Below are 27,685 nucleotides of genomic sequence, written 5' to 3' on the forward strand. Positions count from 1 at the left end.
CTGTGCATACTACGATCTGGACTTGCTGTGCTATCGCCCTTAAATCATCCCTCCGCTAATATTTCCACTCCAATATTTCCCATGGATGGATGGATGTTATGAGCGTCCCCTTTGGAACGGGGCGGTGGGTTGCGCCACCAAGCTCTTGCTACTATGCTGCCTAATATCCTACCTAGGTTAACCAATGAAAAAAGAAAAAAAAACACTATGAACTACCGCGTCCAAACTTTCTGATCCCCTATTGCGAATTGTGCTTTTGTACGTCTCCGCGTTTTGTCGTTTCCCTACTTTTCTTCCACCAATCCTCCAATCGCCTCTTACTAATGTCTATTGCGGACCTGTTTGCTTTACCACTGCTCCCGCTGAACCCAAGGGCTTCAAGGAGGCCAGTGGTGCCTAAATCGACCGCTGGGCAGACGTCTTCACATTCTAATAAAATATGCTCCGTCGATTCCCTAGCTTTACCGCAGCAAGCACATGCTTCTTCTTCCTTCTATCTCGCTTTATAGGTGCGTGTTCTAAGGCATCCCGATCTCGCTTCGAAAAGTAATGAGCTTCCCTTTGAGTTATCATAAATGGTTTCCTTCCTGATTTCGTTTTTTCCTCTTAAGTAGTTACTCATGGCAGGTTTCTTTTCTATTGCCGCCACCCATGAGATTATTTAGCCTCTCTGACTTTCCGCTTGACCTTCCTTGTTGCTCTGTTGCCCACCCCACAGGCCTCATACTTGCTGGTAAGCTTCCTAGTTCTTTTCCTCCACTGTGAATCAATGTTTTGCCTGTACAGATACCTCAACACTCTCCCAGCCCATATACTTTCTTCCATATTCCTCAGCCGTTCTTCATACTCAATTTTACTGCGAGCTTCCCTCACTTCAAAAGTAGTCCAGCCCATATCCCCCTGCACAGCTTCATTTGTAGTCTTCCCGTGAGCGCCCAATGCGAGGCGACCCACTGACCTTTGGTTCCCGTCGAGTCCTGATTGTACCCCTGATTTAAAGCAAACAACCGCATTTCCAAAAGTAAGTGCTCGAACCATTACCCCTTTCCACATACCTCGGAGAATAGCAGCTTGGGCTTGTTGGTTTTCCATCCTGCTAGTAACAGCGCAAAATGTAGACAAGGGACGAGACAAGAAGACACCACAAGCGCTGACTTTCAACGTTTATTCCGAAAGAAACACGGCTTCTTATAAACATTGCCCTCACGTGTCGCAGTCACGTGATCGCACATCATGTGAAACAAGCACTTTTTTTTCTTTTATACACTCAAGATAGCGGTTGCACGTGCAAAAGCTCAAGTTCTTTTTTTGTCAGTAACAAGGACGGCGTGCTAACGCATTGGTCACGAAGTCTGGTAATCTCGGCCGCCTCAATTATCTCCCTGACCAGCTGGTCATTGTGTTTCTTCAGCACTTTACAGCGTCTAAATTCTGCGGCGCAATCTTTTGAGGGGCAATCCCTGATAAGTATGCCTAGATTCCTGTTAGCCTGCTCGACGCTAAGTTTGTGTTCCTTCAGTCTCTCATTTGTGCATCTAGAAGTTTGCCCTACATACCTTTTTCCACATTTCAGAGGTATTGAATACACAACGGCTTCCGTGCACTCCACAAAACGATTCTGGTGATTAGTCGTGCACCCTTCCTGGTTTGTCGGCTCCTCAGCATTGACGCGTCGGCAGAGGCATTTTTAGTTTTTTCGCGGCAGTAAGCACTACATTAACACCAGCTTTGCGCCCAATCTTTTTCAGGCGGTGAGATAAGTTGTGCACGTATGGCAGGGCCACGGTCCGTCGTTTTTCTTTTGGCTTCTCGCTACCTGGCTCGCCATGGGCACGCTTGAGTTTTAGGTTCTTGCTCATTTTTTCCGCAACGGACACAAGAAGGTGCGACGGGTAACCAGCCCTAGTAAGCCGGTCAACCTGTCGACGAAAACTTTGTTCCATTGCGTGGATGCACAATTTTTTGAGCGCATTTGTTAGGCAAAGGTTTGCAATTGCTCTCTTCACTAGTTTTGAATGCGCTGATTCGAATGACAGTGGCGCCTTGTCGCCTCTGGGTTCATAGGCCCAGCAGACCTTCCCTTTGGAGAGCTCGAGTCGGAGATCAAGGAATCTCAAAGACGCTTGCGTGGGGACCTCGTGGGTAACAGCAAGCGGCTGAAGCGCATGACTAAAGCATGTTAGTGCCTCCGAAACTGCGTCATCTGAATTCGTGCCAGAGCCATCACATAGAACCAAGTAATCGTCAACATACCGAAAGACTCCCCGGACGTTTGTTCTGGTTAGAGCGTTCTGAAGTAATCTATCTTTCTGGGCAAGAAACAAATCGCTAAGTACTGGCGCAATACATGACCCTATACAGACGCCGCGTTTCTGGAGGTACACATTCCCTTCCCACGTAACATAAGTGGATTTCAAATATACAGAAAGGAGTTCCAGGAACCCACCAGTTGAAACCCCGGAGGCGTTCTGAAAAGCGACAGCACCGTGTGCATCTATACATTCTTCCACGCACTCCAAAATTTCATGTTGGGGGATCGAATAATATAAATCTTTAACATCTACAGAGTATGCTGCAAAGTCAGTGCTAGAATTGTCTTTTAAAAACCTTATTACAGCGTCTGAGGATTTCACCTGGAAAGGATCGTCAACAGTTAGTAGCTTTAGTTTTTCTTGCAAAAACAGGGCAATCGTTTTCTGCCAAGTGCCCTTCTCAGATACTATAACCCGCAGGGGCCACTCAGGTTTATGCGTTTTTACAGTGAAAAACATGTCAAGGGATGATTTTTTGCTAGTTTCGATGCTACGCACAAGGCGGTCGAGTTTGAGATTTCCGCATAGCTTCTTTGCAGCTGACTTTGCTTTCCGCAGAACAGACTTTGCTTTCCGCAGAACAGGCGTTAGAGGCCATAAGTTCTTTTTTTAACAGTCATGAAAAGTCTGTTCTGCACCACCATACACACATGTATACACACTGATGACTAGCAGACGACACCAGGAGCAATCTACACTGGGCATGGTGATGGACTACTCCGATCTATTTCGCAGGGAACAGTGTCCCAGAACATTCCGTACATACTGGTAGAAGAATCTGCAGACTCGCATTTCAAAAACTCAAGCAGAGCAGGTCAGCCGACAGCTTCACGTTGTCTTCACGTAGCGGGTGCACGGCACGGTAGTGGGCAGTGGAGTCTCCCCACTGACGTCACACGCGAGAGGGCGCCCTTAATGCTCTCGGGGCTAATACTCACTCTCGTAACGAGCAGCAACATACAAGTTGAAAATATTAAATGATTAGTGGTGCTCAGAGGCAAGTGACTATCTTTTTCTGGTGCTTCAAGTACCTTACCTAACCCACACACAGAAAGGCTAGTCGAAAATATATCAGTACCTCTTCAACGTACCTTTAAGAAAATCAAGTTATGCGTGCTGGCCTAAGGCACAAATGCTATCAGCTGACTATCTGCTGAGCTGTGTAAAGATGCAAAACATTTTTGGCCACAGTCGCGATGGTCACGCTCGCCAGTCACCATCATGCTATCATCAGGTGTGTCACAGCTCAATCTGTTCCAGGGAGGTGATGTGGCCAAAGGCCGCCTTTTCATCTTCACTCAGCGGCTTGTTGCCTGGACGCACCACAAGCCGCACTTGAAACCCAGCTCGGCACGCAGCCTGGGCCTCTGGAAAGGGGGAACAAAACAGCTGCAGTCTGCTGACCGTATTTGTAATAGTTATTGGATGTGCGGGAACCATGAAACATAACGTACCACGTTATGTTGCCATGTGAAATTATGTGTGCACCTGAATGATGGTTTGTTCTTGTTTTTTTTTTTCGTTACATATAACCTGTATGCATATTTGAAGTTGAACCAGCTATGATCTGTTCGGATATTGTGCCAAATATCATTATATTTCTTTTTCTTTTTCAAAAAGTTACATATTAAAAGAAGGAACCTTAGCACAACAACCAGAAGCGTACTAATTAAAAAGAAAGAGAAAAGAAAAAACTTTATTTTCAAGGTGCCGTTAATCAGATCCTTTCGTGCAAAAACGCAAGATGCTGACATTTTTTTTTTAAATGCAAGCAGAACAAGAGAATTCATTAACTTTACTCAGTCTTGCTTCAGTCTACTTAAAGTTTCGTGATGCTCGAGGTCATGGGCAGTTTCGCATTCGCTTGATGTGCAGCGCAATGTCACTCATGATATGAACTGAATACCAAAAAGCATGATATCCAATGGAATCTTAAACTATAACTAATATACACATAAGCCTATTCATTGCATATATGTATTTAACAGCCTAACATAAGGAACATGTCAATGAAATACATAAAGGGGCCCTGCAACACCTTTCCATTAACGCAAAAGCATTAAATGCCCCATTATACGAAAATTCATGGGCGTTACCAAAAGACGGTCCTAAAATGGCCACACGTAAAAGGGACGTTCCTCTAAACAAAGTTACATATTAATGGCTTTAAAAAGAAAATTTGGTAAATCTTGGTCTTGGTGGGAATCGAACGCATGCCTCCAGGCTGCGAGATCAGCACGCTTCCCCAACACCACGGCAGCTCCATGGTTCCTTCTGGTTGGCTAAAGGTGTGCCTACTGCATGTGTCACTGCACACGTCAAATCTCGGTCACTGATTAAAGGTCTGGCCTGCGTCATTGGGCACGTGACAGCACAGCCAATGGGGAGGAGGAGGTGGTGGTGCCACTTCATGAGTGTATAAAATAAAAAGCACTAATGTACAATTGAACGCCACTGAGCGGCCCTTCGGTACGAACTCCTTGCAGGCAAGCAAGCACGTTGAGACGCTCAGTACATTTTTATTTGGCCTTACCGAGGCACAGTTTAAATTCAGGCAACAGCTTGCACGGACAAGGCACGCGCAGAGAAAAAAACATTTAACCAAAGTGACTATGATGTTTCCCAGTCCCACATGTAAGCAGTCTTAAATGTTACTGCCAATTTTTTTTTTTTTTTTTTATTATTTTTATTAACCATCGCCATGGCAGACCCCACATTTACTTATGTCTTCACGGACTCGCGTGCCGCAATTCGGGCCTACGAATGCGGCAACGTATCTAAAGAAGCAGCGCGTATACTACTAGCGAGCTCAAAAGAGAGCAATCGGTGCCTCTCCTGGTTCCCCGCTCACATGGGGAAAGACGTTCACCCGCAAAAAGCTAACCTCAATGAAACGGCCCACGACCGTGCGCGAGAACTTGCCCGCCGCGACGGTCCCACGGCCTCCGAGGGGCTGGACATCCAGTTTAATGACCCGCTGCTCACTTACCAAGAAATCACCTCCCACTATCGGAAAGGCAGAACCAAATTCCCGCTCCCACACGCCAAACTCGAACGCGCGCAGGCGGCCGCGTTTCGAATGCTACAAACGGACTCGTATCCGTCACGAGGCCTACTAAGTCACTATAACTCAGAAATCCCGGCTAATTGCCCAGACTGCCCAGAACTTTATTGCTCACTCTCGCACATGCTATGGCAATGTACCGCGTTACCAAAGAGCCCTCTCTCCAGTGAGCCCGAATGGGAAGAAGCCCTCAAAAGCCCGGACCTCAAACTCCAACTCAAGGCCGTCCAGAGGGCCCAAGAACAGGCGGAGCGTCACCACGTTCTCGTCCCGACTTGGGCGTCGCCTACGGTTTCTGCCGGAGGAGTTCCCCGCGTGGGATCTCTAGCGGATTGAAACTCCTCAAGACTTCAATAAAGTTCTTGACTGACTGACTGATTGAAGATAAGCTTACCTGCATGACAATACTGCCCTGAACATCTGTGCCGAATGTCATAGCGGTGTATGTCAATGGGATCGCAGTTTCACTCAAAAGGCTACCTGTCCTTTCTTTCAACTCTTGCAAGATGCTCAGTATTACTTCCCTTACCATTATAGAGGAGTAAATGCAATGGCTGGTGAGTAGATCTTTTTAAATGTCAACTAAGCAGAAAGTGAACCAAAGTTCCCTTTTCTTAGGTCTGCGGTTCCTTTCATTTATAAATACGCCACAACAACTAAGCAATCATTTCTGTGGAAGCAAATGTGCAGAAATTTCATCACTGTAGACTACAATACCACTGTGCCAATACTTTGCTTTATGATATTGAGTGGCACAATGAAGGGTCGATCCACAATATCTCAATGCCAAGCCTATTTCAATTTATTTTGTAGGAAAAGCATCAAAGTACATACCGTCGATCCCAGGTATAGCGAACTCAAAAGTGATCGCGAAATAGTTTGATAGATAATTCTTTATTTACAATCTGTCTATTTCAAGCTTATCTGAAAACTTCGCACAATTCGAAGTCTCCACAGATGGTGAATAGCAGTAATTTACCAATTTGTTTTTCTAAGGTCACGTCGAACGCACAAAAGTTTGCTTCGTGTTTTGCAGCCGCGTGTTACAAGTTACTCACGCTGCGTTCTTTGAGAAAATGATTGCAATGCTGATCTACCCACTGTGTGTCAAGTGTATTTCAAATTGTGTGCCTTGTTTGCCTAGCTATCTTTCACTCTACGGCAATATCGAGGAAAACCTCGGGCCAACTGAAAACGAAATGCTGCATAAATTATTGGATGGCCAGGGCAAAATGCAGTCCACTATTGAGAGCAAGACATCTCAAATAAACATGGAACAAAAAATTTCTGTGCTAACAAATAGAATCGAGCTTGTTGAGAAGCAACTGCCATATTTACTCTAATCTAGGCCAGCCCCGATTTTAAGCCGACCCCCAAATGTCCGAAGCCAGAAAAAATGAAAACATTTTGCTTGAATGTAAGCCGAACAAAAAAGTGAGGACAGCGTTCACAAAATGAAAACAGCATATATTTATTAGGAACATGCCGAGCTCACTCTATGTTATCATCGCTGCTAGCCTCGTATGTTTGCGGACGAGCGAAAGCTCGCGTCCGCGGGCCCACGCATGCACAGACAGTGCGGCATGGTTCATACGCATCATATTGGAATGCATCATGTAACCGCACAAAAACAGGGGACAAAGAAGGAACACACAAGACAGGCGCGGAACTTCAACTAAGATTTACTCCGGGAAATCCCACATTTATACATGTATCATAATCACACTTGCTAATCATCAGACAACCATCACTCGACGTTGGCATGCGGGCGTGAGTGCCACAAATTTGCATGTAAATATTTGAACTCTTTATCGCTCAATGACACTGAAGAGCTGCTTACGCAGCTGCCAGATTGCATTTTTATACAGTAAGCTTCATAGATTTCTCGGCTCAGTTGTGACGCAAACATCTTCAGGACTTTAGTGTCGCGGAACCTAGGCGTGCAATTACGACAGTGGCGACAATGGTCAGCCAGTTTGCCCCCCCCCACCGCCAATCCTTCTACTCCTGCGCGGTGCTCCTGCAGTCTGACGTTTAGACACCGTCCCGTCTGCCCCTATGTAGCTGTTGCCACAAGAGAGAGGTATCTGGTACACTACCCCTATTCTGCATCGGACGAACCTGTTGACCTGCTTGATACCACATTCATTTCTTTTGTTCTTTCCCTGCACCATGTTGCACATGCCCGTCAGTTTTTTGGGCGCCGAGAAAACCACCGGTACTTCACATTTTTCAGCCACCTTTTTGAGGCGGTGAGAGATTTGGTGGTAGTACGGGATGGCAACAGGTCTACGACGTTGCGGCTCTACGCTTGGGCGGAGCTCTGATGTGCCCCGCGCTTTCTTGTCAAGGGTTTCTAGCACCGAGGTCACCATCTCATACTGAAATCCTGCGCTGTGCAGTCTTTGCAACTGTAAGAACACGCTATGTTGCATTTCATGCCGGCAGGACTTATCAAGAGCAGCACGCAGGCAGTTTTTCGCAATTCCCCTTTTCACAAGCTTCGAATGAGCAGACTGGTAGTTTAAAATACATTTTTTTTATCGAAGCTGATACCTCCAGCACGCATGGGATCCAGCAATAATAATGAAAATGTTCAGGAACTGCAGGCATCCATGTGAAGGCAACTCAAAGGTGAAACTCAACCCAAACGCGCTCTCTCGGAAAATTTCAAGAACACGATTTACTGCAGTTGAACCGCCTCCCTCCCCAACCCCTTTAAAAAGAAAATGGCATAATCGTCAACATATCTAAAAATCTTAGCCGAGTAGGCTGTGTCAAGGCGTTCAGCAATTCGCTTGTCACAATATGATAAAAATATGTCAGCTAATAAAGGGGCAATACAGGAACCAATGCACACTCCGCGCTTTTGGACGAAGTTCTTTCCTTCGAAATTAACGATTGTCGATGCCAGATAAAAATGAAGAATTTCTAAAAAGTCGTCCACACTTACGCCACATGCGTTCTGAAAGGCCACTGGGCCGTAGTCATCAATGGAATCTCTAATGGCGCATAGCAATTTATCTTGTGGAATGGAATAAAATAGGTCAATGACATCAATGGAAAACGAAAACAACGGTTCCCTCGAGCCTGCATGATCACGAAGAAATGTGATAAGCTCCTCAGAATTCCTTATCATGAACGGGTCCTCAAATCTGAGCAAGCGCAAGTGTTTCTGCAGAAACTTAGAGACCGTCCCCTGCCACGTGTCACGTTCCGATACGATGGCTCGGAAAGGAATGCCTTCTTTATGCGTTTTCGCGGAGAAGAAAATGCTGAGCGCTCCGCTCTTCGCACCCTTGATAGCCAAACCAAGATTTTTCAGGTTACGCCTATCACACAGACCCAACGCTAGCTTTTTTAGCTTAGCGGCAGTGCACGTCTTGATGGGAAAATTTTTTGCGACAGCTTCCCTCGCTTTCTGACGAAATAACGAATTTGGTAGAACCGTAAAACTACCTTCTTTATCAGAAATCTTTAAAGCCAGATCATTCTTCTTGAGGTACTCGAGAGTTCGCTTAACATCTCGCTGCTGGTTCTGCTTGGACCGCTTCACCGCTAGTGAGTTTACCCCTTCTCAAATACACAAGCCTTTTTCATCCTCGGGCGCGCGTCTTGCAATGTTCTTGACAATAGATAGGAGCTCGACGAGCTTGGGGTTGAATACAGACCTTAGGTCCTTTAGATAAGACCGAACCAACACTTTTTGGCACATCGCAGTGTCCAATATAGGAAACCTTTCCTGGTGACACAATGGGAGACGCAAAAAGCGTCTCCCATTGCCCCCTCCAACAACAGACGTTTTTCTCATCGATGCTGAAGTCCCGCCTGGCATGAACGTTTCACGATGCCTCTGCGGCTAGACAAAGTTTTGTTTGTGGCATCGCGTGTTTGGTGCCATTACGATAATGCCATGCCGCACTCCAATACTATGGTGGCTAGAAGGGAGTAGTGTTATGGAAAGGGAGCTGGCTGGCTGCACAGAGTAGCGATGAAAGTTGTAGATGGCGCTACTTGCAGCTGATGTGCTGCAAGTAGCAACATTTTTTGGGGGGCGCCGAGTTTTTGTGGCGAATGGACGTGCGTTTCGAGGCTCTGTCGCGGCGACGAAATCATAAGTTTTCATGCATGCTTTGAGCTTGCTTCTGTTTTTGATTTGCTGATTTTTTTAGCCTTTAAATAGTAATTGGGTGGTTTTCTTTTTTTCTTCTTTTTCTGTTTCGTATTCCGTGCGCGGGTGTGATTCGCGTACGTTTTTTTTTTTTTTTTTTGCAGGATGGTTAGAGCGTCCTTTCGTGCCACGCGCTTCAACACGTGCAGCCGGGTGGGATGTTGAATGGGATGTTAAATGGTAGCTTGGAGGTGGCAAGACTAAGAGCTATTAGTGGTTTCACTCTGTCTGGTTTGGTAGGAAAGTGAGAGCATGGCCGTGTGGTTGAGCGCGTGCGACAGCATGTCATACCCTAGGTCTCCGCGGCATTGATTGCGTTTGAGACTGGTGAGAGTTGCTTTGCGACATTTTCAGGATTTGGATCCTGAGGCACGTGCTCTGCAATATTATAGTATTATAGTATTTGCATTAGAAAAAGCCGGCAATACATTACAATAAAGCCGGGAAAGCAGGCAGTGCGCGGGGGGGGGTCCCACAAGGCAGATGAGGGGACGGATGAGAATGGAGAGGGAACCGAGTCAATCGGCACGCACTCTGATGTCGATGCTAGGGTGGAAAAAATGGAGGCTTTCCAGGAAGAGCTTGTCAAACAGGTTGAAGAGTTCAAAAATGAGCTAAAGAGGAGTGCACGGAAGGTAGTGGAAAAAAGACTTCAAGCAGCTGAGAAAAAGCTAAACAGGGCCGCCATTGTGAACGAGAATCGTCGTGACAATGGAACGCAGTCCCCCGATGTGAGAGGAGAGGCAGTGCCAGCAAAGTATGTGGAACGCGTGCAACGTGGTGAGGGGTTAGCTGGAAAGAGCGGCACCCTACCTTGAGGCCGCCACGGGGAAAGCGCAAGAGCGCATGGGTCGATGCCCCTTGTGAAGTCCGAATCACGCGGAAATGAACAAAGGGAAGCAAGGTGGGGTAGGAGAGAGTGAAATGGTGATTATCGCCGGCAACTCAAATTTGGCTCGGTGCTCACAAGCAATAGTGGAGAGGGTAAAGGCCATAAAAGAGTAGCGGTAGGGACGTTTCCGGGGTAGACACTGCGTTGTGTCATAGAGCGAGCGAAAGCAATGCTCGCAGAAAATGCCCACGTGCGCAACCTTGTCATAGTAGCAGGTGAGCTAAATGACATCCTAAACAGGAAAGGGACAGGACTAGCCCAGCGCTTGGCGAAGGACGACTTGCGTGAGCTGTCCCCTCAGGTGCAGATCGTGGTGTGCACGGTGCCGGAGTTGCCGGTACGTGACAATCACATACAAAGAGCTGCAGTGGCTGCTAATGAGGCGATATGGAAAATGAGCCGAGAGAAAGGCTTCGAGGTTGTCGAAGTAAACAGGGAAGTGAGAAAGTGTGGTGGTTTTCAACGAGACGGGATCCACTTTAATTACAGGCTTGCACGAGAAGTGGGCTGGCGACTTCCTGGCCACGCTGTTGCTCTTTTGGGGGCCCATGGGCGCTCAGGAGGTCAGAATAGGTAGTATTGAAGAGAGTCCCCTAAGGGAAACTCAGTATAGCATCACCGTAAATAACAGAAAAAGGAAGAAAGCAAGAAATAGAGCTCGCCATACAATAGGCTACATAAACATGCAGGGTGGCAGAAGAAAGGAAAAGTGGGCAGAGATTGAGGAGCAGTTAAAAAGAGAACAAATAGGGGTGTACGTGGTTACAGAAACGCACCTTACAGACTCGGAAGAGCCGCCCGTGATTGAGAATTATGTTTGGGAAGGGTGCAACAGAACTAAGTTCGAAAAAAAGGGAGGGGGAGTCGGAATGCTCATCCACCAGGGAGCCAAATGGGAAAGAGTAAATTCAAAATGTCAAGATCATCTATGGTTATCAGGTACAATGAGTGGGAAAATAACTTAGCTGGGTGTTACGTATTTGTGGACCGAAAATAATTGCACAGAGAAAAATAACGAGTTAGTGGAATGCATAAGCACTGATATTAAGGGTTTCGGAAATGGTGCTGACATAATCCTATTAGGTGACATGGATGCCCACATACAGGATTTAGATGGCTATACCGACAATAACGGGAAGTCAATGCTAGACTTTTGCGAGCAACATAACCTCGTGATCGTGAATACAGGGCCTAAGTGTGAAGGACAGATCACGTGGGAAGTGGGAAACCGGCAATCGACCATTGATTACTGTCTGATGACAGAAGGAATTCATGATAAGTTGAGAGAAATGGTCATCGATGAGTAAGGGTTTAGCAGCATAGGGAGTGACCATAAACGCATCATTTTGAAAATGGGATATGTAGTTGGGAAAGAGAGCAAGGAAAGCACAATGGCCAGTCCAAATTTGAACGCTGAACAAATAGGAAATATAGTCACTAGAGTTGAGGAAGAACTTGGCAAGTGGCCAAGTAAGGAGTGGGAATATGGTGAGCTTCTAAGTGTAATAACGACAGAAATACGGAAAGAGAAACAACATGTTCGTTGGAAAGGAAAAAAGAAACCGAAAAGCTGGTGGAACAAGGAGATACGAGAAGCGATCGCCGAACGACAGAAAGCATCTCGAGAGCGCAAACAGGCAAAGAAGGCGCAGTTGCCGCAGGATGAAGTAGCCAGTAAATGGGAAATATACCGGGAGAAAAACGGTATGGTCCAAATACTGGTGCAAGCAAAGACGAAAGGTGAAAGTGAACGTTGGTTATCAGAAATACGCAAGAGAAAGAAGGCCGCACCTAGAATATTTTGAAACCATGTGCACATAAAAAAATTAGGCAGGAAGTCAACAACAATAGAACAACACATCCTAGACGAAGATGAAAGCAGACTGGATGGAGAAGTGGCAATAAATTACATCCGAAAAATAACAGCTGACTCTATTCCAAGGCAATGACAAGGTTGTATTTGAAGAAAAAAAAAGCATGAAAGAGACCCAGCGGGAAAAGGAGCTGATTCTGACCAATTTCACCTGGAAGAAAGCCGAAGAGAAAATTCCTAAGCACACAGCCACAGGGCTAGACGAGGTTGCCATTAGGCTGATTAATGAACTAGGAAAAAAAAGTAAAGAAGCTCTGGTGAAAGGAGAGCAAAGAAATTTAAAAGATAGACAAATACCAGACAGTTGGGGACAAAGCAGAATGAATTTAATTTATAAAGGTAAGGGGGAGAAAGACAGAATTCAGTCGTATAGAGCGTTGACCATTACACCAGCAATATACAGGCTAGTAATGCAGGCAATCAAATTAAAGCTTCAAGCATGGGCAGAGAATAATGGCATTTTGGGAGAACTTCAGAATGGCTTCAAAATAGGTAGGCGCTTAGATGATAGCTTATTTGTTCTTACTCAGTGTATTGAAATATCAAAAATAGAAAGCAGACCGTTATATTTTGCCTTCTTAGACATCACAGCAGCCTATGACAATGTAGACCGCAACATTTTGTGGGATATTCTGGAAGGGGAAGGCTTAGGTGATGATTGTCTACAGCTTTTGAGAGAGATTTACCTAGAAAATACCATTTGCGTTGAATGGGAAGGGATGAGGAGCGCGGAGACAGTTCATATCAACAAGGGACTGAGGCAGGGTTGCACTTTATGCCCAGTGCTGTTTATGATGTACACGGTAAGGATGGAGAGGGCGTTATAAGGAAATAATATCCGGTTTAATCTCTCATACAAACAGGCAGGTACTGTAGTTGAGCAGCAGTTTCCAGGTTTATTTTATGCGGACGACATTGTGTTGCTAGCTAGCAAGCAAAGTGATTTGCAACGTCTTGCTAATATCTGTGGACAGGAAGGCAACAATTTAGGTTCAAAATTTAGTGTACGAAAATCAGGTGTTATGGTATTCGATGAAAACAGTGAACGCACAGTGGCGAAACAGGGCCAGAAAATACCTCGGGTAACACAATATAAAAACCTTGGTACATGGATAAACGAAAGCAATAGACATATGGAAACACAGCAAAGAACAATAACAGTGAAGGGGAAGAGAAATGCAGCCATAATGAAGCAATGAGCGCTATGGGGATACAATAGGTATGAGGTGCGTCGAGGTAAGTGGAAAGGTGTAATGGTTCCAGGACTTACTTTTGGAAATGCGGTTGTTTGCTTTATATCAGGGGTACAATCAGGACTCGATGAGAACCAAAGGTCAGTGGGTCGCCTCGCATTGGGCGCTCACGGGAAGCCTACAAATGAAGCTGTGCAGGGTGATATGGGCTGCACTAGTTTTGATGTGAGGGAAGCTCGCAGTAAAATTATGAAGAACGACTGAGGAATATGGAAGAAATTAAATGGGCTGAGAGAGTGTTGAGGTATTTGTACAGGAAAAAGATTGATAACTAGGAAGCTTAACAGCAAGTATGCGGCATGTAGGGTGGGCAACACAGCTCCAAAGAACGTTAAGCGAAAAGTCAGAGGCTGAAATAATCTCGGGGGTGGCGGCAATGGAAAAGAAACCTGCCATGAGTAACTACTTAAGAGGAAAAAAAGAAATCAGGAAAGAAACAATTTATGATAACTCAAAGGGAAGCTCATTACTTTTCGAAGTGAGATAGGGATGCCTTGTAACATGCACCTATAAAGCGAGATATAAGAAGAAGCATGTGCTTGCCGTGGTAAAGCTAGGGGAACTATGGAGCATGTTTTATTAGAATGTGTAGACATCTGCCCAGCAGTCGATTTAGGCACCACTGACCTCCTTTAAGCCCTTGGACTCAGTGAGAGCCGTGGAAAAGTAAACATGTCCGCAATAGGGATTAGTAAGAGGCAATTGGAGGATTTGTGGAAGAAAAGTAGGAAAACGACAAAAAACCAAGACGTACAAAAGCGCAATACGTAATAGGGGATCAGAAAATTTGGTTGTGGGAGTTCATAGTATTTTTTTTTCTTTTCTTCTTTAACCTAGGTAGGACATTAGGCAGTATAATAACAAGAGCTTGGTGGCGCAACCCACCGCACTGTTTTATCCATCCATGCAGCTTTCGCAGCTTTCCAAGGGGGCGGTGCACGGCAGCTAGCATGTGCGTCGCATGCACTTCGAGTCGCGTTTTAATTTTTAATGTAATGTGCGGTGCAAACATCACGAAGTGTTTCCAGCTCATAGATGCATATTGACACGTGTACTTGTTTATCTTTTCCGGGTGACCGCTTGTCACCGCCTAAAAAATGTTATCGCACAGCGCAGGACAGCTGCATATATAGGAAGTTTCTGGAATGTTATCAATGGTTCCATCCGCTGTCTGTCACCAAACCTTGTGTAATCTGATTGCATGTATGCGCGACGCGAATAGTGTAGAACTTTGTGGGAGACATGCAGGTCCCAGCGATTACTCTGAAGCATTCGACGGAAGCATTCGACGGACAAACGCTGACGCGCTTGACCCCCTGATCAAATTTTCACGATCGCCGAGTGTGTTCGCCGCTATTGTTGCTCTTTGAGTGTAGCCTGCTTTTCAGGGCACAAGTTCGCCTAATAATACGCTAGTTTCGTTCATCACAGTTTTGCTGGCTTCTTTACCGTCACTGCTACGTGACATCTGGTGGAGGTGCTTTACGTTGATGTACCGGACGCCCCCGACAAGCCGTAATCCAAGCCCAGACCGCAAAGACAACACGAACGTTATCCCGGAACATCGAGAAAGCCGCCGGCTACAGCAGCTGCCCCCGGAACACGGACTTCTACCAGAGACGACCAAGAAGATCGTCCAGAGACGACCAAGAAGGCAGCCCAAATGGCAGCCGCAGCGTCCCCAATAGTTCTGCAGCAGCCCAGGGAGCCACCGCCGTTCCGTGGTTCTACATTCGAGGACCCGGAAAGCTGGCTGGAGACATATGAGAGGGTCGCTACATTTAACAGCTGGAACAGCGACGACAAGTTGCGAAATGTCTCATCGCAATGAAAGACGCGACCAGACCGTGGTTCGAGAACCGAGAAGCCACCTTAATGACGTGGGACCTGTTCCAAAGTGGCTTCCTGAAAACATTCACAAGCATCGTGCGTAAAGAGCGCGCCCAAGCGCTACTAGAAACCCGAGTACAGCTTCCCAATGAGACCATAGCCATCATCGGGGAGGAAATGGGCCGTCTTTTCCGGCACGCCAACTCGGAAATGTTGGAGGAGAAAAAAGTCCGCTTCCTAATTCGGTGCGTCAAGCAACAACTTTTCGCCGGACTGATTCACAACCCGCCGAAGACCGTAGCTGAGTTTTCTACAGAGGCATCCACGATCGAGAAAACTCTGGAAATGCGCACTCGGCAAAATAACCGCCAGGTGCTCTCGCCGCAGTGCACCATCCAAGAACTGAGTTCTGACGACCTTCAACAGACCATCAGGGCCATTGTGCGTGAAGAGCTGCGCAAGGTCTTGCCTTCGTCGCAACCTCAAGTGGCCTCGATCGCCAACATCGTGAAAGAGGTTCAGCGATCGCTTGGAGTTCCTGAGGTGCAACCACAATTACCGCAGCCCCAGCCGGAAGCGATGACCTACGCTGCCGTCGCACGCCGTCAAGGTCCCCCTCCACGACCGCGCCAGGGCCCTGTAACGCCGCAATTCCATCGTCCACCGCCGCCGCCGCCGGCACACGCACCCGTCGCCCAGCGCAGCTACCCGAGGAAGACAGACGTCTGGTGCGCTCCTGACGACCGCCCGCTGTGCTACCACTGCGGAGAAGCTGGTCACGTTTACCGTCGATGCTCACACCAGGAGATGGGACTGCGGGGTTCGCTGTTGACGCGCCGCGACCACAGCTTGGTGAATGACCTTGCGATATCGCCAACTACCTCGCCGCTACTCAGTGGAACTCTCAAATACTGTAGCTTTCGTAATGACCAGGCCGCTACCTGTCGCCGCAGCGCCGACCATACACTGGCCCAGCCTGGGGCTGCTCTGTGAGCCCATATCCAGAAAACTAAAAGCAGCAATTGATGGAGCTGCGGTTGCGGTTCGTCAAACTGAAGATGATCCTCCGCCGCCGCCGAAGACGCTGAAGAGACTATCTCGACGACATAACAACACGCCGCCGTCCCGACGAAGTCTGGAAGCAAAGAGTACGCTGACGAAAGACGACATGACGACGCCACGCACCAGCCACGGCCAGCGCAACACAGTCGTGACCCGACGGCAAGGCCTAACTGTAACGCAAGACAAAGAACCACTGACCTCGACGTGCTTCTCAACGGCCACGCAGTCACCGCCTTAGTGGACACAAGGTCATGAGTGGACACATGGCCGCCCAGTTTAAAAAAGTTAAGACTGCATGGGAAGGCCCTCAAATTCGGACCGCTGGAGGACCCCTCATTACGTCGACGGGAATCTGCACGGCAAGAATTACCATTCATGACCGGATGTACCCTGCCACCTTCGTTATCCTCCAACAGTGTTCACGAGATGTCACTCTCGACATTAACTTCCTGAACAAACACGGCGCAATCATCGATCTCAAGTGGAAATCGATAACACTGTCAGTAGATAAAGCGATACCGATGGAGAGCTCTCATCATCACCCCGCCTTGAGTGTGCTCGAAGATAAAAGGAGCATCCCGCTGCGCTCCAGCATTTTTATTTCCGTCGGAACCGAAGCATCCGCAGCCGTAGAAGGCGTCATCGAGGGCGACCAACGTCTACTGCTCGACCGTGAAATTTGCGTCGCAAGAGGGGTCGCTCGATTGCACGGAGGGAAAACGGAAGTGATGCTAACCAACTTCGGCCAGGAGTTCAAGCACGTCAACAAAGGCATGACAATCGTGTACATCGAGGAAATTGTGGAAATCAGCAATGCGTTTGTCCTCTCGGATTCTGCCGCATCTATCCTGACGGCCCCAGTTCCCGAACCAGAAGGGCAGCGGATTGGGCGAGTTGGTGTTCCATGGTAACAATAAAATTCAAACAGCGCTAGACGACAGGACCAGAAAGAGGAGGAGACAAACACGGTGCTGTGTTTGTCTCCTCCTCTTTCTGGTCCTGTCGTCTAGCGCTGTTTGAATTTTATTGTTCCCGAACCAGACTTCCACATAAATCCAAGTCTCCCCACGAGTAAGCAGCAACAGCTCAGAATTCTTGTCCGACGATACAAAGATTGTTTTGCGACGTCATCGACGATTCTACAAACACCAGTCTCAAAGCATCGCATAATAACTGAAGAGTGCGCTCGACCACTCCACCAGAGCCCTTACCGAGTTTAGACGCGAGAATGTGACGCTATTGATGATACAATTCATCTGGCAAAACTTAGAGAGAATACAAATATTCGTCAGACCCAACATAAAGAAATGTGGTTCATACCCACCCCGAGAACCTCCTATGATGAGTAATAAGATAGGCTAGGTGAGAGAACGGAGCGCTGTCAGCGCTCTGTGGAAAGGCGCGGGTGGCGTTCTGGTAACTCGGCGCGACGAGAGAGGGCGCGCGAGACTAGTGCCCGCTAGAGTCACTGGAAAAATTTTTTTCCAGTGACTCTAGTGCCCGCTAGGGTGCCTCGATGCCAGCGCCGCCGTTCAGGGTGGTGCCATCCTTTGACCACCCCCACGCCGCCTCTTTCTTGCTGCGACGCCATTTTGAATCACGGCGGGCGGCCAGAGTGGTCGCAGTTGATCGGTGCTAACAGCTGAGCTTGCGTTGTTCGAAGCACTCGCTGGTGGTTCAACTTGCTCGACAGTGTTCGACTGCATGACTGACAAGCTTGTCAAGTCCACTGTGCCATCATGACGGGCTGTTGTGTGCCAATGTGATCCGGGTCAACACGTAAAGGCCTGCGTTGTTTGCGCTTCCCCCGGGACTCGGAGCGAAGAAAGAAATGGGAAGCTCAAGTAAAGCAGGATTGGTGGAACGCAACTGACAGCTCATATATCTGCGAGCTGAGTTGCAAAACAGTTAAGTCTTATTGATCCGTATTTTGCAATTAAAGCAAACTCGTGTACGCCGCTGCTGCATAGGCAGTGTATAGGTACGCGTATACGTACGGGCGCGAGCGTGTTTTTCGTTTTGAACATAGCTTTTCTACGCGAGTAGTGCCCTGATTATAGAGTCGGGCGAGGGCGATTTTTATTCGCGGAATATTTAACACTAGCAAAAAATCATAACGTCGCACACCTGTTTTATATTTTCACAGGGAGCACTGGCGTCTTTTTTGCAAAGTTCGCGTCGCTGTTGTTTAGACAGCAGAGTTACTTTTACGTTGAGCGAAAATAGACGAACCAAAAGTTAAGTGCTCGTTATTTGCTACTGAAGGCACACACTGCTTCGTCTGGAAAGTGCGGCTGTTGTGCTGGTGCCACTCGAAGCCCTGCGGTTTTCTATGAGATCCCATTAGATAATTGCGGCTCTCATGTCAAAGTGCATAGAGGATTTTTTTTTTATTGGTATATAATTGCATCATGCTATTCGAAAGCGACGTAGCCGATGTTGTGATCGCGGGCATATTTGCACTACGCTGTTCGTAAGCAGACCTTATCGCTGCAGGTTCATTCCCGATTGTGGTTACTATTCTGTGACGGAGCTAAATACCTAAGCAGGATGTACTCATGTAAATATGCAGCTAACGCACATTATGGGTCAAATTTTTCCTGAGCTTTCTGGCTCGGCGTCCGTCGTAGCCTGCGCGTTGTTTGGAAACGTGCGAGGTTCGGTAATACAGCAACATTCTTTATGAACATTTTCTGTTAAGTGCCTTAAATAACTGGTTATTTTTTACAAGTATTTTTGTATCAGTCCAAACAAACGTGAATAATCACATTTGGTGTCTTATTTATTTATTTAGCTCCACTTTGAAGAGGACCAGTTTGAGAGAAATCGACAGGATGGACGCCGCCTGTTAAGGTCTACAGCTCTGCCCACGCTGTTCGACTTTGGACGTGAAATTGTAGTGGAGCGTATTATTTCCCCAATTTGCAGTTATTTCAATAAGCATTGAGACAGGTCTTTTTTTATTGTCATTATTAATTCAGCTCAACCTAAGCGAAGGAAACTCCCTATGAGACGGAATGCAGAATGTGGACCTGCTGGCGAGGAAGGCACCAACTCCTCCTCAACAGTTGCTACAGACGCTGACCAAGAAGACTCTGCAGAACTGAGTCGAGATAGTACCTCTTCTTTCGAAGAAAATGCAGTCGAGCATGAGAGCAATGAAGATATTTCCTCGCTCTGTATTTGAGCTACGAAGGCTCTGCAAGATGCGAAAAAGAAAAACACTGATTTGCATGAAAACTTGTCGACATCAAAAAAGAAGTTGAAGACTGCTGCCAGGAAAACAAAGCGGTTAGAAAAAGATCTCTCAGCACTGACCAAAAATCTGGATTTCTTGAACGAGGAACAGAAGGCTGCCTTGAAGAGAAAGAGCTGGAAAGGTAATACATGGAGTGCAGAAACCATAAAGAAAGTGCTGCAACTCAAATTTGCTTGTGGCTCTGCAGGCTACGACTTACTTTTAGAACAGGGCAATCCTCTTCCCTCACGAAGAATACTTTGCAGACGACTGCACCACCTGTCATTTAAGCCCGGCGTTTTGATTGATATAGTAAATATGATGAAAGTGAAAGTGGCCGCAATATCAAACATTGAAAAAGACTGCGTCATATAGCTAACGGAAGGCCACTCGCGGAAGGCGTCTCGCGCACATACGACCGTGTACGCCTTCGATTCTTTTGGCCGGGTCTCGCCCGCTCCGTGCGGCGCTACGTTGCCGCTTGTGAGCCCTGTCAGCGCCAGAAGAAGCCCTCCACACCTCCAGCTGGATGTCTCCAGCCGATCGACATCCCACCGGAACCCTTTTTCCGTGTTGGTCTAGACCTTCTTGGACCATTTCCTCTCTCAGGCTCCGGAAATAAATGGGTCGCCGTCGCTACTGATTATGCTACGCGGTACGCAATCACCAGAGCCCTTCCGACAAGTTGTGCTACTGATGTTGCTGACTTTCTGCTCTATGACATCATTTTAGTGCACGGCGCTCCGCGCCAATTAGTCACTGACCGTGGCCGCAGCTTTCTGTCGGCAGTCGTCGAGGGCATCCTCCGCTCCTGCTCGACAAAGCACAAGTTCAGTACGTCCTACTACCCACAGACCAACGGCCTCACGGAGCGCCTCAACCGGACCATCACCGACATGCTTTCAAAGTACGTTGCGACCGACCACCACGACTGGGATCTTCACTTACCATATGTGTCGTTCGCGTGTAATTCATCGCGTCACGACACCGCCGGCTATTCACCATTCTATCTCCCATATGGCCGAGAACCCGCGTTGCCCTTGGACACTTTGTTGCCCTCGGCCACACGTTCAACCACTGAATACGCCCGCGACGCGATCGCACACGCCGACCACGCGCGCCAGCTCGCCCGCACCCGTCTCGAGGCCTCACAGGAGCATCAGAGACGCCTCTATGATTGCCACCATTGCGATGTGCACTTTACTCCGGGTTCTCTGGTGCTTCTCTGGTCACCCATTCGACGTGTGGGCCTTTCAGAAAAGCTGCTGTCGCGCTACACTGGCCCATACCGTGTGGTGCGACAAGTGACCGATGTCACGTATGAAGTCATCCCCGCCGACCTGTCAGCGTCATCGTCGGCTGCAAGCGACATCGTTCACGTGGCGAGCCTGAAGCGATACCAGACACCTTTCACCGCGGATGTGTAGATTAAGCACCGGGACGGTGCTTCTACCGCTGGGGGTGATGCTACCCAACAGCTGCCACAGTGCGGCTGCACTGAGGAGGAAGAAGACGACGTGGGCCCGCTTGATATAGCGTCGCCATTTTGGCCTTCTATTAGCTTCCCTTCCGTGTAAATAAATTGTATGTAGTATTTGGCTCCAGCTACACGTAACAATATTTCTCGATGAAATGGAGATTTGCATACGAGCGCATGCAAGAACGCTCGGTGGTTGTGCGCCTGTCAGAAAAATGAAACGAGTGGAAAACTTGCAGTAGTGGTTTATCCTACCGCCAATGAGGTGCAATCAGTTCTCGTGGGCCTCGTGAAAGAAAACGCAGGCGCAGTGGCAACGTTGGTATACGCGGCATCATTTGTATGTACCAGCGCCAGCCTGTAAACAGATGTAATTGCACGTCTGTAGGCAATAAACAGGCGAGGAACTCGCAGTTACACTTTGAAAGATTAAAAAGCAGACAGGTTGTTTTTGCGAGCAACACAAACGGAAACAGCTCGCGCGACAGAAGCGAAACCAACCGCCGCGCGCGAGCGGCTGATGATGCGCGGCTGTTATCAAAGCGCAGGAATTGAAAAAACAAAAACCACGTAGAAAAAGAAAAAAAAAACAATTTCTTCCACTCGCACGAAGCGGTAGCACCTGCTGGGCAACGGATCTTTAGAATGATAGCCAACTGACGGCACACTAATTGTTCAACCTCGACCACTCGGGGCCCCAAAATTAATTCGCACAATTACGCCTTCGACCCTCGGATGTTAAAATGGCTATTATGAGTAAAAAGATGCGCAGTGCAATATTGATAAAGAGATTGTTCAAATCAAAGCACTCGAAGCGCGTCGAGAGCATGAACGGCGCCGTTACGAACGCCAGCGCAGCCGATCCCGTGTGCTCCTATAGACCGTTTCATCGGGCGAGGAGGAAAGGGCGCGCGGTGAGCCTTTCCTCCTCTCTGGCTTGGGCGATCCGGCGCGGCGCTGCTTGAAAGTATTACTGTCGCGTGCTGCGGAACGATTTCGAGGTGTTTTAGATCTTACTTTGTGAAATTTACGCCATGTACGTTGATGTAAGGTCGTCAGGGAAGCCTTTCGGTGCATTGGTAACTACTGTAGGCAGAAATATGTCTTGGGGGCGCAAAAATGTGACACGCATAATCAGCCGCGGTGTACGAGCATTATCAGTCGCGGTGCGTGTATGTGTTGTTTACTATCTTGTTTATATCGATTTTAATTCAACAAAGAAAACCGGCGTCTCTGTATTACCAACATTAGATGGTAAATCAGCTCACTGTCTGATCGATTGGCGCAGGCAGTAAAACATAAAACATAAGAGCGCATGCTCGTGCACGGCCAACCTAAGGCGACCGCGAAACATCTGAGCGGCAGGCGCTATCAAATATTTGTGATACACTGGCATCGTTCTCACGCATTTCAAGTCTAGTATGCTTGAAATTACCATATGTCTACGCTAGCCTTGCTGCACGAGGCCCATGGCGCTGCTCAACACAGCGACCACTGCGGTTGGTGAGCCAGCACGATACACATAGAAGCTATGTGCTTTGGCATTGCCTTTTTGGCCTGTATACAGCCATAATATATGAGACGGTTCGCATAAAAAGAATGCGATGTCTATTTCTGAGCGCAAAATTTCCGTAATACGTGTGAGTGCGTCGTAGAGAACTGAACGAACACAACCGAAAAAAAAAATTCGGTTATCATCCTCTTTCTCTAAAAAGCACGAGAAAACGGGCTAACGCCGCACAACGTTTGTAAATATATACCCGCTGATGCCGTATGCTTGGACCATGCGCTACATAGAACAGAGATATCTGTAATCCAGCACCTACTACTGCTTAGGACGCTCGCGGAGTTCGTAAACGGTCGCTTTGTTGGACAAGCTTAATTCAGACTGTAAGGTATGCTGCTATTACTAGCCAAAACTATTTTATTCATGGGTGGAAACTTCTCCCATCGAACCAAGTAGTCACGCAATGTAACCTGCAGTGAACAGTTTGAACGCTTGTCAAACCGCACAGCTCCTTTCGTAGCAGAACAGTACCCATCCTGTTACGATCGTCGCGTATGTTTTATGGCTCCTAAACCGCAGCTTAGAAATAGAGATTAATACTACAATAAGGTCACATTAGTGATTGGAACATTTAGAAATACACAATTGATCTCCGAGGCTGATTGTAGGCTCAAATATGCGAGCACACATCGCGCTGCGTGTTCTGTACACCTCAACGCCAGCAGAAATTCCGGCCATGACGCCTTAAACCACTCCAGCACGTCTCACAGAACCGTTTACCACGTAGAAGACGCACGTCATACTAAACAGACCGCACGACCGCGAAAACAAACGCCAGAACCTACGGCCAAGCGTATACCTGCCATGCAAAAGACCGCTTTCACCCAAGCCAGTATGGCGCTGCTCATAGGCGGCGCCACTGCGTTCACAATATGGCGGCGCCTACGAAAAAGACGCCGTTGAGGTTGTCTCCACCCTGAACGGCGGCGCTGGCATCGAGGCACCCTCGATGCCAGCGGACGCTCCTGTGTTGAGGCTGCAGCGACTTCGTTCGTAGCTAAGTACTCTTTTTTTTTTCTTTTTATTAGCTGATGTTTTTGAAGTGTCTTCTTTTGCATGGAGCAGGAGCGCAAATTTTGAATTCGTGGTAAGCGTGGTAAACGTACCGGCTTTGTCTAGGTCATAGAGTTTCTCACTACATTACCTAGCGAGAAATCTGGCGCTGCTGCGCTGTGGTATGCATGGGAATGCCGGTATATTGTGGATTCGGATTGGCATCGTTCTCGTAGACAGGACACCTTGAATACGCGCTTGGCAAGTACCATTCCGTCTGTCACAATGAGTCATTTTCTACTAGAACAGCACGTGAAAAGCTGTTTTGGTTTTATTATTACGCGAAAACATGTTTTGTTTAACTATGAGAACTTGTTATTGTGTGTACGACTACATGCTACGTAAAAAGTATCAGCGGGCCGCTAAAGTTGGAGGACAGACGACAAAGTTCGCGCTCGCTTTGAAACAGTTGGTCGTCTGTTCTTGCTTTTCTTCGCTTGGTCATGCATCGTGGGTGAGTAAAGATGTAATATGCGTGAATGGAAGCATTTTATGAAGATTTTACTTTGAAAACGCGTTATTTGCGTTTTAGACGAAGCCTCTTACAACACCAGCCTCGCAGACACATATGCCGTCATTCCCATGACGGCACGGTGCCCCCTTAAGAAACTCCCATAGACGGTGGCGCCAGATTACCCTCTAGGTGTTATAGTGAGAAACTCTATGGTCTAGGTCTGGCGGTTTCCCTCGTTAGGCCTAGGTGCTAGGCGGGACCTATTTGATAGGCTTATTTAACTATCTCAGCTAGCTCTTCGAAATGATTTGGCGGGCTTGCTCGTTGAGCCTAAGGACGTAGGCCTAGCGATGAAACCAAAAAAGGGGACGGCTGCGGGGGACGCGGAGCAAGTGCAGTGCGACGAGTGCCTGCGCTGGTGCTCCGTCGACGAGACTAGTTTCCAGAGCTTAGCAGACGCGGAGGGGTCCAGCTTTACGTGCAGGCTGTGCGAAGGGGTCAGGGAAGCAGTCCAAAAACTGGAAGGAAATTGGACAGCCAAGTTCGAAGAGCTGAAAGCAGACCTGAGGGAGGAGCGGGAGAAGCGGGTAGCTTTGCAGGTGAAAGTCGACGAGTTGGTCAAGGTGGAAGCGGTCCAGGCCGCGCAATTAGTAAGAACCGTGGCCGAGCTTGGAGATGAGAGGGAAAGGAGAGCATAACTGCATAGGCGGCTCGATGCGCTTGAGAGGCGGGCAGCGGAGAATGATGGGTCGGGAAGCCAAGCCGGTGGCAAAAGCACAGAAAGTAGGGTAGACCCTACAGGCGAAGTGGGAAGCAGGGAGCCAGAGCAAGCGGGAGTCGGCTCCGCCGCCGGTGAATCGGCATAGTTATAGTGAAGCAGCGCAACACGCCCCGAGTGAGGCGACGCTGCAGCCACAGGGGCGCCAGCGAGCGCGAAGAGAGGAGGGGAACAAGCTAACCCCAAGGAATGAGCTCATAGCCAATGATAAGCATAACCTGGAAGTTAGGAGGGAGGGAAAGAATGCCCTAGTACTTATCGGTGGTGATTCAAGTATGAGGAGGTGCAAAAAAGCTATAATGGAGCGTGCAAAGGGTGATAAGTGGGTAGCAGTCGGGACGTTCCCAGGCAGGACAATATTTATTTATTTATATCAGAATACTGCCGGCTTCCATTTGGAAGCCCAGGCAAGAGTGGTACAAACATCGCGTGATATCAAACTTTTTCATCAAGGGGATAAAAAAATAAGTAAAAGAAAACAGCCTAATAGGCAAGGTGAACATATGCAAATACACAAAAGAAATACGATGATGCCGTCACATTGTTTCCAATAGGAAAGGCGTAATAGAAGAGACATCAGAACATGTAACAAGCAAAAGATTCAATGAATGGCCACAATGGACGCAGTACTGAGAGAAACAAAAAGCGAGCTTTCTGAGAATGTTGCAGAGCACAATTTGGTAGTGGTAGCGGTGGGGCTAAATGATGTCTTGAATGGTGAAGCCGCAAAAGTAGTGGAAAGATTAGCAGAGGGAGTTGACGATTTAAGGGCGATAGCACAGCAAGTCCAGATTGTGGTATGCACAGTGCCGGAGGTGCAAGGAAGGAACGGAGCAATTGCCAAGGACGTTGTGGCTGTTAATCGTGAGCTAAGCCAGGAGAAAGGATTTGAAGTGGCAGACATAAACAGAGAAGTGCATAGAGCACGCTTTGGCGGAGGCTTTACACGAGATGGCATCCACTTTAATGGAAGGCTAGGAGCCGAGATCGGCTGGCGCCTGGCAGGTCGGACAGTAGCTTTTTTAGGGGGTCCACTGCGCGTCAGAGCGTAGGAATATGTAGAAACAGCGTAGAAAGTGCAACAATAGAGGCTGACACCAATAAAATGGCCACTAGGAGGTCCAGGAAGAAAACTACAAAGAAATTTAGCACCAGGATCAGGTACATAAACAAGCAGGGCGGTAGAAAGAGAGCGAGGTGGTTAGAAATAGAACAGCAGTTAAAGGATGAAGAACTAGGTGTATACGCGCTGTGCGAAACACATCTCAGGGATCTAGAAGACACACCGTTTATTCAAGGCTACGCCTGGGAAGGGAGCAATAGAACAACAACGCAGAGGTAGGGAGGAGGAGTAGGCATGCTTATACACCAAGGAACAAATTGGCAAAGAATAAAGTTAACTTGCAAAGAACATGTCTGGGTGTCAGGTACAATTGCCGGTAAAAAGGCATGGCTAGGAGCAGTTCATTTAGGGACAGGGGACAAATGCAGGCAAGAGAACAAAGATCTAGTAAAGTGTCTCGATGACGATATAAAGCAGTTTGGAGAAGGTGCCGATATTTGTCTGCTGGGTGACATGAATGGCTACATTGAGGATCTGGATGGATACACAGATTGTAATGCGAAGTTGATGCTAGACTTCGGGGAGCGACACAACCTAGTTATAGTAAATAGAGAAACTAAGTGTGAGGGACAAATCACGTGGGAGTCCCATAACAGACAAGCGACCATTGACTAGTGCTTAATGTCGCAGGAGTTGTATAGCAAGCTCGCAATAATGGAAATAGACGAAGAGGGGAAGTACAGCCTCGGAAGTGATCATAAACGTATTAGTCTAGAGTTGGGAGCCCTACTCAAAAGATAAATGCAGGGAAGTCAAAAAGAGTACGCGAAATTAAATGACGAACAAATAGCGCAAATAGCGGCTGGCATAGAGGAAGCAAAGAGAAACATCCCATGGAAAGGTGGGATTATAATCAATTAGAACTGCTCATTAGTACAAAAATAAAAGAAGTAAAAGGAGTAAACCGCTGGAGAGGAAAGAGGAAGCCACGAAGTTGGTGGAATAAGGAAATTAGAGAGGCCATCGAACAACGACGGTGGGCATCTCGGGAACACAGAGAAGCAAGAGGGCGCAGTTATCTGAAGAGGAAATAGGCCAAAAATGGGAATATTATCGACAGGAGAAACAACAAGTGCAGGTCCTCGTCCAGGCTAAAATAAAGCAGTCCTCTGATCGCTGGCTGGCTGAAGTTCGCGATGCAACTAAAGGGGGGTCAAGAAAATTCTGGAACCATATAAGCTGGCTGGGTAAAGCTAATCACAGAAAACAGGAACAGACTCACGATGCCGAAGGAAATTGTTTAGAGGGAGATGACGCCGTGAACTACATTGGTTCAGTTATAGCAGAGTCATTTAGGAAAGACGATAGGGTAATCACCCCAAATGAGGGAGCAACACAGAATAGCATAATGGAAAACAGCTTAGAACTGACCAATCTTAACTGGAAAAAGGCGGAAGCAAATGTTCCAAAATGCACGTCCGCGGGTATAGACGAAATTCTAATCAAGTTAATTAATTAATTTGGCCCAAGAAGCAAGGAAACGCTGATAAAAGCATTGGAGGCAGTCATAACAAATAAGCGAATTCTGCACAGCTGGA

The 27,685-nt window shown here is 47.6% G+C and overlaps 1 protein-coding gene across 5 annotated transcripts in view; it reads right to left on the reverse strand.

The window, feature by feature from the left end:
- Nucleotides 1-1,151: 1,151 nt before the first annotated feature.
- The window catches only part of Enoph (enolase-phosphatase E1), a 260,291-nt gene continuing 233,757 nt past the window's right edge, over nucleotides 1,152-27,685 (reverse strand). For all 5 annotated transcript variants that reach the window (XM_055073259.2, XM_050182505.3, XM_050182504.3 and 2 more), the window contains one exon: nucleotides 1,152-3,679. In XM_055073259.2, the coding sequence (XP_054929234.1) occupies nucleotides 3,552-3,679 (128 nt within the window). In that variant the 3' untranslated portion in view covers nucleotides 1,152-3,551. The remainder of the gene's footprint in view (nucleotides 3,680-27,685) is intronic.

The sequence above is a fragment of the Dermacentor andersoni genome, chromosome 7 (genome assembly GCF_023375885.2).
Source record: "Dermacentor andersoni chromosome 7, qqDerAnde1_hic_scaffold, whole genome shotgun sequence".
Lineage (NCBI taxonomy): Eukaryota > Metazoa > Arthropoda > Arachnida > Ixodida > Ixodidae > Dermacentor > Dermacentor andersoni.